We start from the raw sequence: 11113 nt of genomic DNA on the forward strand, positions 1-11113 counted from the left end.
TATCCAGTCCATTGAGCACACACCACGTTTGTTTCCAGTACTCCAGCCTTTCCCTCTCTGCATCCTCTGCTTCCTTTTTTTTTTCTTTTTTGATTCACAATCCCATTACGTCTGCAATTGGATTTCAGCGGAGCCCTTTAGAGCCGTCTGGCTGAGCTAAACTAAACCAGCTTTAAATTAAGCAGCTCGCGGGGGCTTCACCTCTTTAAAAGGTACACAATACTCTAACCCTCTCTAAGCGGTGGAATCCATGGGTTTGTTTAGTCGATAAAAGCAAAAAGGGAAATGGAGACGACTACTGCGGATGACGGTTTTATGATCAGGAAATCTTCATGAACTCTTGAAAGTCTGATTTGGATAAGTGTAAATCCCCATTCCCTTTAAGAGAGCTCACTGGATTGCATTTGTCATCCTGAATCTCTTTCCCTCTGCTCCGTTTGATCCTCAGTCCAACTCTCCCAGTATCTGCCTCTGAGCAGATGGTTTGAAATAAGAGTATTTACAAAGGTATTAGGGTGAAGCAATCCTCCCTCGTTCTGCTAAACGCCGAGCGCTAAACACACGATAAGACCAACGATCTGCGGCTTCACTTACAAAGATCACTTCACTTATTCAAAGGAATGCAATTTGTTATTCTCACAATGTTTATATAACGTATTGTTATTATTGCTTAATCTGTAATCTACTTCCTCAATTCCCAAAATTTAGTCGACAAACACATCAGACGATTGGAACATGTAGCTCCACAGATTGTTAGGTGAGATCTTCAGATGTTCAGTTTTGTGTGAGCAACAAATCAAAACACTCATACTTGTTATAGCGTTAAGATAGAACTCTTGTGCTTCTTTACAATCGGGACACGTCGAGGACACGATTAAACACAAAGCAGAGGCTCACTTACTTACATGTGCTGCTAAAATCTTACTTTGGACCCTCCCTACCTGCTAAATGCTCCCATCTTTCAAACTCCACAGCTTCAGCTTGTTCCTGAACCCAAGCACAAGTTCACCGACACGCGTTCTTAACAATATCTTGTACATGTATATTGTTTTCCATTAAAAGTCACACTTTTATTCATCAAAAGAGTTGCAAAATGAATAGAAAATAGAGTCAAGACATTGACAAGATGATAATGATTTTTTTATTACGTCAAAGAACCAGCTAAACTGTTTTCAGCTGTGCTAACATCATTGCACAAGGGTTTTCTAATCATCCAATAACCTTCTAACGCCATTAGCAAACACAATGTACCATTAGAACACTGGAAATGGGCCTCTATACACCTATGTACACATTGAATAGTTGTTTACCACATTAACAATGTATAGAGTGATTCATTTAATGTTACATTCACTGAAGAAAAGTGCTTTTCCTTCAAAAATCAGGACATTTCCAAGTGCATATTCAATGACAAACTTAGGACACTTGATACTTGATAATTATTGCTCCCACTTTATTTACAAAAACATATACAGTTTATATATTATTCTGAATTATGTTGAGAGCATTTCACGTGTTAAATTAATTGCTGTGCTAAGTGCCATTAATTCATGCGCTGCTGGAGCCACGACGGCAGCTCCTCCAGCGAGCCGATCCGATGCTCTCGCTCAACATCATCTCGGTCTCGATCGTTATGTCTGTCTAAAAGAACCCCGCTGATGCCCAGGGACCGAGACGCGAGGTAATCGTTCACATAGTGGTCCCCGACGTGAGCCACGGCAGCGGCCGGGACGCCACATTTCCGCAGCGCCTTGTCGAAGATGATCGGATCGGGCTTCGCGACGCCGGCGTCCTCTGACGTGACCAAGAAGGAGAAGTGAGACAGCAGGTCGCACGAGTCTAAGATCCTCTCCAAACGGCTGTCAAAGTTGGACACGACGCCCAGCTTCAGTCCGAGGGAAGAACAACTCTCCAGGGCCTTCTTCGAGTCTGGGAACACCTTCAACCAAAAGGAACCATAACAGAGTTATAAATACATTTATTTATACACATCGTCTGCAAAACATCATCTTCTGCTTACCTCCCAGGTGTCTGCGTTGCAGAAATTATGATACAGGTTGTGAGCCATGGTGTTCAATAAGACTTTGTCATCCACTCTGCACTGGGAGAAAGTGTTCCGGATCACCCCGGTCCACCAAGACTGTCCATCCAGACCCTGCGCGATGCCGTAGTTTGGGTATCTGCTGGAGTAGCACCGATACGCCTGGTGGAACGCGGCGTCCACCTCCGCCGGAGTGAGGCTCAGGCCCACGCGCTCGGCCTCCCTGCAGTACTGCTCTCCCACAGACACGCGCACCTTCAGCAGCGTGTCCTTCACATCCCATAACACCCAGCTCAGACGAGCTCGCATCACACCTGCACAGAGAAGACGTTTGCGTTAAAGCAAATCCTGAGAAAAAAAAGCGATCAATGAATATTCTCTCGTTGGCTGCAATGACGTCTGATGAGATGTGCTGTCGTACCTCAGAGATAAATAAGATTTACTAACTTGAACTATCACAATTTGTTGACATTTTATTGATTTTAAAGTTAAAATGCTGAGTCTACAGAGATGCCTTTGCCTGCTGCTGCCTTTCATATATGTGTTATACTTTATCTACCTGCCTTTGATCTGCTCTCTCAATGAGAGCCAGAAATTATTAGAAAATGAAAGAAAAAGCCAAAATCCAGCTTCTACCACTTTAATCTCCACATGAGGGTCATGGAGGGCGCTGGTGCCAATCCCAGCTGGTCACAGGGCGCCAGAAATCCTGACTCCTGAATCCTAAATCATTCTTTTACTTTTACTACCTCCACAAAGGAGTTCATTTAGTCCACCTTAGAGCAGATTTACTCAAAAAGTAAAGGACAGAGTAGAAAAAAATACAAAATTTAAGTATTATTTCAATGTGGGAAACTGAAAAGTCTTGGTTTAGAGATTTGCATTGATGTGAAGCACACATCTTTATAATAAAATATGTTGTAAAGCAAACAAACATGCTTTAAATATGATAAAATAAAGAGCTGTAAGTCATAGCAGTAGACATTCAAGTAAAAAGATAAGATAAAATATGGGAAACATGAATTGCACACAGCAGGACTCATAAACATATTAACTATTAAAATTAGATCATGCATTCTATGTTAAGTGTATGCAACCAGAACATGCACAGAGTAAACAAACTGCATATATAAGATATAAGAACTGCTCTGATATACTTACTTTATATGTAGTATAAGTGGATAAACCTGAGCTATAGACTCCACGGTTTCCTGTCGTGTCTAAATTAAAGCCTTTTCACTCACGTTTTTGCTCGTTTATTTTGTTCCATGACTATGAAACCAGAACAAAAGCTGTATAAAAGCTCAGTGCTACAGTTAGCTTTAGCCTCACTGTATACTGTAACCTTCTTCTTCTTCTTCTACTACTTCTTCTTCGTAGCTTTCACGGCAGCTGCTGCCATCTTCTGGAAGTTTAGCGCCATCGCCGTTCATTTCCGCCGAATTAAAAACACAAAAATATCCACCAACGTTCTCTTCTTTTACGCATAATCCTTACACAACACAATCCCACTTGTGTATTTCTCTATATCGATATTATTGTCATAGTATTTTTCAAGTTTCACACAGTTTTTCCCCTCCCACATGTATGCATTAATACACCCAGTACAGCAGGTGGCGCTGCTGATTAGCTACTGTCAACACTTTAACTCTCCAAGTAATAGTGACGCACACTCCAGTCCGGTAGGTGGCGGTAATGCCAGTGAAATCATCAAACCGGAAGAAGAAGATGAAGAGCGGGAAGCGTATCCTGTTCACAGTTTCTACCGCTTCAAAAGTTGAAGTATGCTAATAATAAGAGACATATTTATGTATTAATTCGTATCGCTGTGAACTGAGGTCACGAACAAAATGGCTACCGCTGCTGTTCGCATGTTTCGGAGGCTCGAGGGTCTGTTCTGTGTGGTCAAACCGTCCGGTGTCCACTGGAAACTGGTGCGAGACAGCGTCGAGACAAGTCTTCTCAAAGGTGAGGAAGGGACACTTGTGAATGGTGAGAGTTAACACAGATAATGTACACAGATAATGTGCAGATCAACCGTCAACGACAGGTCAGTCCGCGGCGCCGTCACCTTTTCACCCTTGTTGAACACGACGACACGAATCCTCTTAACCGCGTTGACCTCTGTGTGTGTTTACAGGTTTAAACGCTTCACCGCCGCCGTCCTGTCCTCAGCAGCTCCGCTTCTTGAAGGAACCGGCCGCTGAAACTGAGACGACAAAGAGTCTCACACTGTCTGTGGCGTCTGTGCCTGTGCTGTCCAAACACCCTCTGGGTAAGTGTGTCCTCCTCCTCTCTGTCTACAGTACACACACACACACACACATCTACATGTCTTTACCACATTGTGGGGACCGGGCATAATGTCCCCACAAGGAAAAATGTTCCCACAATAAAGGTTTTTTTTTGCCAGGGGGTGGTCCACACAAGCATAGAAAGACAAGAGCATACACACACATGCACACATCAACATGTCTTTACCTCATTGTGGGGACCACGTTCGGGACCTGGCATAATGTCCCCACAAGGAAACGTGTCCCCATAAATAAGGTGTTTTGCCAGGGGGTGTTCCACACAAGCATAGAAAGACAGGAGCATACACACACATGCACGTACGCACACGTCTGCATGTTTTTACCACATTGTGGGGACCACGTTCGGGACCGGGCATAATGTCCCCACAGTGAAGGTGTTTTGCCATGGGGTGGTCCACATAAGCATAGAGAGACAAGAGCATACACACACACGCACACATCAACATGTCTTTACCACATTGTGGGGACCACGTTCGGGACCTGGCATAATGTCCCCACAAGGAAACATGTCCCCACAATGAAGGTGTTTTGCCAGGCGGTGGTCCACACAAGCATAGAAAGACAAGAACATACACACACATGCACACATCAACATGTCTTTACCTCGTTGTGGGGACCACGTTCGGGACCTGGCATAATGTCCCCACAAGGAAACATGTCCCCATAAATAAGGTGTTTTGCCAGGGGGTGGTCCACACAAGCATAGAAAGACAAGAGCATACACACACATGCACACATTAACATGTCTTTACCTCATTGTGGGGACCACGTTCGGGACCTGGCATAATGTCCCCACAAGGAAACATGTCCCCATAAATAAGGTGTTTTGCCGGGCGGTGGTCCACACAAGCATAGAAAGACAAGAGCATACACACGTCGACATGTTTTTACCACATTGTGGGGACCACGTTCGGGACCGGGCATAATGTCCCCACAATAAAGGTGTTTTGCCAGGGGGTGGTCCACATAAGCATAGAAAGACAAGAGCACACACACACATACGCATATGCACGCACACACACGTCGACATGTTTTTACCACATCGTGGGGACCAACGTTCGGGACCTGGCATAATGTCCCCACAAGGAAACATGTCCCCATAAATAAGGTGTTTTGCCAGGGGGTGGTCCACACAAGCATAGAAAGACAAGGGCATACACACACGCATATGCACGCACACACACACACACGTCGACATGTTTTTACCACATTGTGGGGACCACGTTCGGGACCGGGCATAGTGTCCCCACAAAAAAGGTGTTTTGCCAGGCGGTGGTCCACACAAGCATAGAAAGACAGGAGCATACACGCACGCACGCATGTACGTACACGTCAACATGTTTTTACCACATTGTGGGGACCACGTTCGGGACCGGGCATAATGTCCCCACAAGGAAACATGTCCCCACAATGAAGGTGTTTTGCCAGGCGGTGGTCCACACAAGCATAGAAAGACAAGAGCATACACACACATGCACACATTAACATGTCTTTACCACATCGTGGGGACCAACGTTCGGGACCGGGCATAATGTCCCCACAATAAAGGTGTTTTGCCAGGCGGTGGTCCACACAAGCATAGAAAGACAAGAGCATACACACACACATACGCATATGCACGCACACACACGTCGACATGTTTTTACCACATCGTGGGGACCAACGTTCGGGACCTGGCATAATGTCCCCACAAGGAAACATGTCCCCATAAATAAGGTGTTTTGCCAGGGGGTGGTCCACACAAGCATAGAAAGACAAGGGCATACACACACACACGCATATGCACGCACACACACACACACACGTCGACATGTTTTTACCACATTGTGGGGACCACGTTCGGGACCGGGCATAGTGTCCCCACAAAAAAGGTTTTTGCCAGGCGGTGGTCCACACAAGCATAGAAAGACAGGAGCATACACGCACGCACGCATGTACGTACACGTCAACATGTTTTTACCACATTGTGGGGACCACGTTCGGGACCGGGCATAATGTCCCCTCAAGGAAACATGTCCCCATAAATAAGGTGTTTTGCCAGGGGGTGCTCCACACAAGCATAGAAAGACAAGAGCATACACACACACATATGCACGTACGTACACGTCGACATGTTTTTACCACATTGTGGGGACCATGTTCGGGACCGGGCATAATGTCCCCACAATAAAGGTGTTTTGCCAGGCGGTGGTCCACACAAGCATAGAAAGACATGAGCATACACACCCGCACGCACGTACGCACGCGTCTGCATGTTTTTACCACATTGTGGGGACCACGTTTGGGACCAGGCATTATGTCCCCACAAGGAAAATTGATTTGCCGTATATCCTGAAACTTTTGTTTTCTTCGTTTAGAAAGATATCGCTGTGCGATTGTCTTGTATCATGTTGCATCAGGCTGTACTTCATGAGTAATAATTTCATATTGCACAAAATGTTATCTTTGTCACCACATTAATTTCAAATCCAAATGGAGTATCTCTTGTTGAGACTACCTAGACATGTGTCGCAGCGTGTATGGCAACATTATGATTAAAATAATAAAATACAAATGTATTGTGCCACACTCATATGTACCTAATACAGTGACCAGTGTGCTCTTCTGCTGCTGTGACCTTTCTGCTTCAAGGTTTCAAGTGCATACATTAATAAATGATTTTAAACAAATTAAATAATGTGTTTGTTTCTTCTTCTTCTGTGTTTCAGTAACTGGTCCTGAATTCCAGCATATTCAAGTTGGAGTGGGACATCGTCTGGACGTCTCCTCCTCTGGAGTCTTAGGTGTGTTTTAGTGGCAATCATTTTACAAAATGTGTTGTTTTTTTTAATGTCATCGTCATAGTAATCGCATTCTTTTTTCTTTTTTTTTCAATCCACAGTTCTTGCAGTTGGGAGGGGAAACAAAGTCTTGAATGATTTCTACGGAACACGAGTCACAAGGGTGAGCTTCCATTCCCGTTGGTTTCTATGATTACGAATCAAGCTCAAACATAAAGACATAACAATCTGGACAGGATTCACGGTGTTCGATGCGTTTCAGGATTACGTTTTGGAGGGAGAGTTTGGGAGCGCGACGGATGATTTTTCGGACACGGGTCGTGTTGTGGAAAGGTCCACCTATGGTAAGACGACACAGTTTTCCCCCACAGTTTGTGATTATGTCTAACAATAATAAACATTATAAGCACATGAGAGGTAGTGAAAGTAATGCAGGGTTTCACAGTTTGAAATGCATTCAATGACCCTGGTAAACAAAATCTTGTGTGAACACACATGAAGTCCACTAAATGCTAAATGCCACCTTGTGATAATGGATGCATCACAAATCAGGTAATCATTGTAATTAAAAGATTTGTTTTTACAAATGCAATCATTGATAAAACACTTTTTTACTCAAACAAATAATCTCATGCTCATCCCTCGTGAGTATATTGCTGTTATATTTTTTATTAAGTTTGTTAATCATCATGGGAATTGTTGTCTTGTCTTGTATGCTGATATATCAGGAGTTTGTGGGCCTATAATCTATACGATATACAGTGCGTAACATGTTTATTAGATCACAAAAACTATTTTTTTAATGTGTCTGTAAGGGTTAATACACCAGTATGTAGAAGCGTAAACCCGAAATTAAATTTTCATTATTTCTTTATTTACTTGCATTCCTGAACAGAAAAATTAATTTCCGATATCCGATAGAACATTTCAAAGTCGGTATCTGCTGATACCGATATCGTGCCGAAAAATATTGTGCACCCCTACTTAACAAATGTCACTTGTTTTTAGATCCCTGAATGCAAAAATGTTTATGAATTATCTTTAAACGGCTCATTATAATTTACGCTAATGAAATTGAACATTCACTCTATATTTTTTATTCCTATTTTTTGTCGCTTTTTATCCGATTTATTGCGTCTGAGCCTGAAAAAACATTGTTGTGGTGTTTTTCAACAGATCACATCACACTGGACAAGTTGAACCGAGTCCTGTCGATGCTGCAGGGAGCTCATCAGAAGGCTCTGTTAACGTACGTCCATCACACTCTTCATTAAGACTTTATCTAGTTTCTAATATATTATATTATTTTAACCCCGGAGTGTGACCATCATAACACATTATGCATGTGCTTTTAGCAGCTGCACAGTGTTGTGCTTCATTGCTTGGTAGATGCGGGTAAATTATTATGATTATACTCTTGTGTAAACAGGTATTCCAACGTAGACTTACGCTCACAGGAAGCTTACGAGTTGGCTGTGCGAGGTTTACTCGGTCCAGACGGGAAGTCTGTTCCCATTTTGACCGGCCTGCGCTGCGTTCACTTCCAGCCTCCCAACTTTACGCTAGGTAAGTAATGGCGTGAACACACCAAGGTTATTATAGGTTTGAAAATGTCATTGGTTTTTTATTTTTATTGAGTTTTGAGGTTTGCTTTTTTTAAATTTCAGTTTAGTTTGCAGGGTATCCGCCGGGTCTTAAAAAGTCTTAAATCCAACAATTTGAATTTAAGGCGTTAAAATGTCTTAAATTCTCCTAAAATCACATAAAAGGTCTTAAATACAGTTTTGAAAGGTCTTAAAAATCTAGTAACGTTACTTTTATTTAAAACATGCATAAACTTCAGTCTCGCTTTGAAATTTTTCTATTTTTTGAGGATGCGATAACATAACTACAACGCGGAACTAAAGTAGGTCACCTGTGCTGCCCGGTGAGAATTTATCGAGCACCACTAGCTAGTGTGTCGTGCGCGTGCCGTGGTGTGTTACAGCTTAGCATAGCAGCGGAGAAAACTTAATGAAAGCCCACAGCTAAGCCGAATTGCAAGTTCAGCGATTTCTGGCTCCAATTTTCCTTCATGTCTTTTGTACTTTTTTCCCAGTTTGGATGTGAAATGGGTCTTAAATTGTATTCATTATGGTCTTAAAAAAGTCTTAAAAAGTCTTAAATTTGACTTGTTGAAACCTGCAGAGACCCTGAGTTTGAGTTCATTCAACAAATATTAAGAGTTTAGGTTTCGACTTAGTTTTCTTTAACTACGCTACCGTTCAAAAGTTTGGGTTCACCTATACAATTTTTGTTGTTTTCCATTAAGTTACACTTTTATTCATCAAAAGAGTTGCAAAATTAAAAGAAAATATAAGACATTGACAAGATTTGAAATAATTCTTTTTTTTTTTGTCAAAGAACCAGCAAAACTGTTTTCAGCTGTGCTAACATCATTGCACAAGGGTTTTCAAGGGTTTTCTAATCATCCAATAGTCTTCTAACACCATTAGCAAACACAATGTACCATTAGAACAGTGGAAATTGGCCTCTATACACCTATGTACATATTCCATGAAAAACCAGACGTTTGCAGCTAGAATAGTCGTTTACCACATTAACAATGTATAGAGTGTATTTATGATTCATTTAAAGGGACACTGTGTAGTAATCCACTTTTTTATACATATTATGTGCTCCTGCATTGTCTAGTCGCTGTATAATAGTTTTTGTTTCATTTTCGTAGTGTTTCAAAAAGTCATGTTAAATAACATGGTCGCGGGCCGCGGTTGCATAGCCACTGTTAGCAGCGAGACGCCATGTTTCTACTGGAGCCTGTAAGGACAAACGCGAGAGAACAAATCAAGCGTCTCTTTACTTGTAGCTGAAGTCCCGCCTCCACTCTCTCCGCTTCGTCTGCTACGGCCGCGGTAGCTCCGCCCTCTCCCTCACCTCACGAACCTCATCTGCTGACACGGAGAAAGACGACGAGGACGACATTTGACCCTCTGAGGACACCGTAGCGCTCAGGGAAGGGAGGGGGTGAGCAGAGGAGCAGTTCTTTGTTGTAAATTTCAGCCTCTCCTCTAGATGGCACTATAAACTACTTACTTCACCTTTAATGTTATATTCATATTCATATTCAAGTGCTTTTCCTTCAAAAATAAGGACATTTCTTAGTGAGCCCAAACGTTTGAACGGTTGTGTATAATAACCCTGGAACACAAACAGGTTTGAAAATGAACTCACAGTTTAAAAAAATATACCGATATTTACCGCAATGTTTCGTCTCGTCGCCACAGAGGTGCAGTGTCTGAACGAAACCCAGAAGTATTTACGCAAAGTGGTCCACGAGGTTGGCCTGGAGCTGCGCAGCACGGCGGCGTGTGCAGGAGTGCGACGCACCAGAGACGGAGCGTTCACGCTGCAGCAGGCGCTGACGCGTCACCACTGGACGGCTCCTCACGTCACTCGTGCCGTCCAACAGTTCTACTCCACTAAGAACAACAATAAGAAGAAGAATCGAGACGACAGGATTACGACCGCGGGAGGAGAACGTGACGACCGGCCGTCACATTTAAACCAGTGAGCAAGAAACATTGTTTTATGTTGTAAAAGTAATTATGAAAGAGGTTTATTTATTATTTTTTACTATCTTGAAATAAACTAAACAAAAAAAAGACTTTGACTAACTTCAAATGTTTATTTTTGCTACCACTTGATCATGTGACGATTGTCTTCACAATACTCCCCCAAGTGGCTAAATGCCAACATTACTTTTATTTCAGTTTTTTATAATTAACTGTAGATATAATAGCCAAAGTGAAATAATTTATTTTACATAATCCTTGTCTTTTAATCTGAATATATATATATATATGTATATGTATATGTATATATATATATTCTCAGCTTAGTTTTGAGGCCTAGTAAGTTTTTGAGTTTCTTTTACCAGGTTTTCTAAAGTCCAATATTTACATATTTTATACTTGAAA

General features: G+C 42.3%; 2 protein-coding genes across 2 annotated transcripts; one reads left to right on the forward strand and one right to left on the reverse strand.

Annotated features, from left to right (window-relative positions):
• Nucleotides 1-1538: 1538 nt before the first annotated feature.
• Nucleotides 1539-3357, reverse strand: hdhd3 (haloacid dehalogenase-like hydrolase domain containing 3). The gene is made up of 3 exons (XM_083892301.1): nt 3203-3357; nt 2021-2355; nt 1539-1939 (listed from the first exon to the last, which is right to left on the reverse strand). The coding sequence occupies exons 2-3, from the start codon at nt 2348-2350 to the stop codon at nt 1544-1546; spliced, it is 726 nt and encodes a 241-aa protein (XP_083748427.1). The 5' UTR covers nt 2351-2355; nt 3203-3357; the 3' UTR covers nt 1539-1543.
• Nucleotides 3358-3876: 519 nt separating this feature from the next.
• trub2 (TruB pseudouridine (psi) synthase family member 2) lies at nt 3877-10707 on the forward strand (the record flags this gene model as incomplete). Its single annotated transcript, XM_083892578.1, has 8 exons — nt 3877-4009; nt 4182-4316; nt 7065-7139; nt 7238-7299; nt 7399-7480; nt 8313-8385; nt 8566-8702; nt 10421-10707. The coding sequence occupies exons 1-8, from the start codon at nt 3892-3894 to the stop codon at nt 10705-10707; spliced, it is 969 nt and encodes a 322-aa protein (XP_083748704.1). The 5' UTR covers nt 3877-3891.
• Between the last annotated feature and the right edge of the window lie 406 nt (nt 10708-11113).

The sequence above is a fragment of the Microchirus variegatus genome (genome assembly GCF_963457635.1).
Source record: "Microchirus variegatus genome assembly, chromosome: 7".
Taxonomy (NCBI): Eukaryota; Metazoa; Chordata; class Actinopteri; order Pleuronectiformes; family Soleidae; genus Microchirus; species Microchirus variegatus.

Coding starts and splice junctions, on each gene's coding strand:
- hdhd3 (XM_083892301.1), bottom strand. CDS start 2,350: ATGCGAGCTCGTCTGAGCTGGGTGTTATGGGATGTGAAGGACACGCTG. Junction 1,940..2,020: donor GCAACGCAGACACCTGGGAG/GTAAGCAGAAGA, acceptor TTTTGGTTGAAG/GTGTTCCCAGACTCGAAGAA.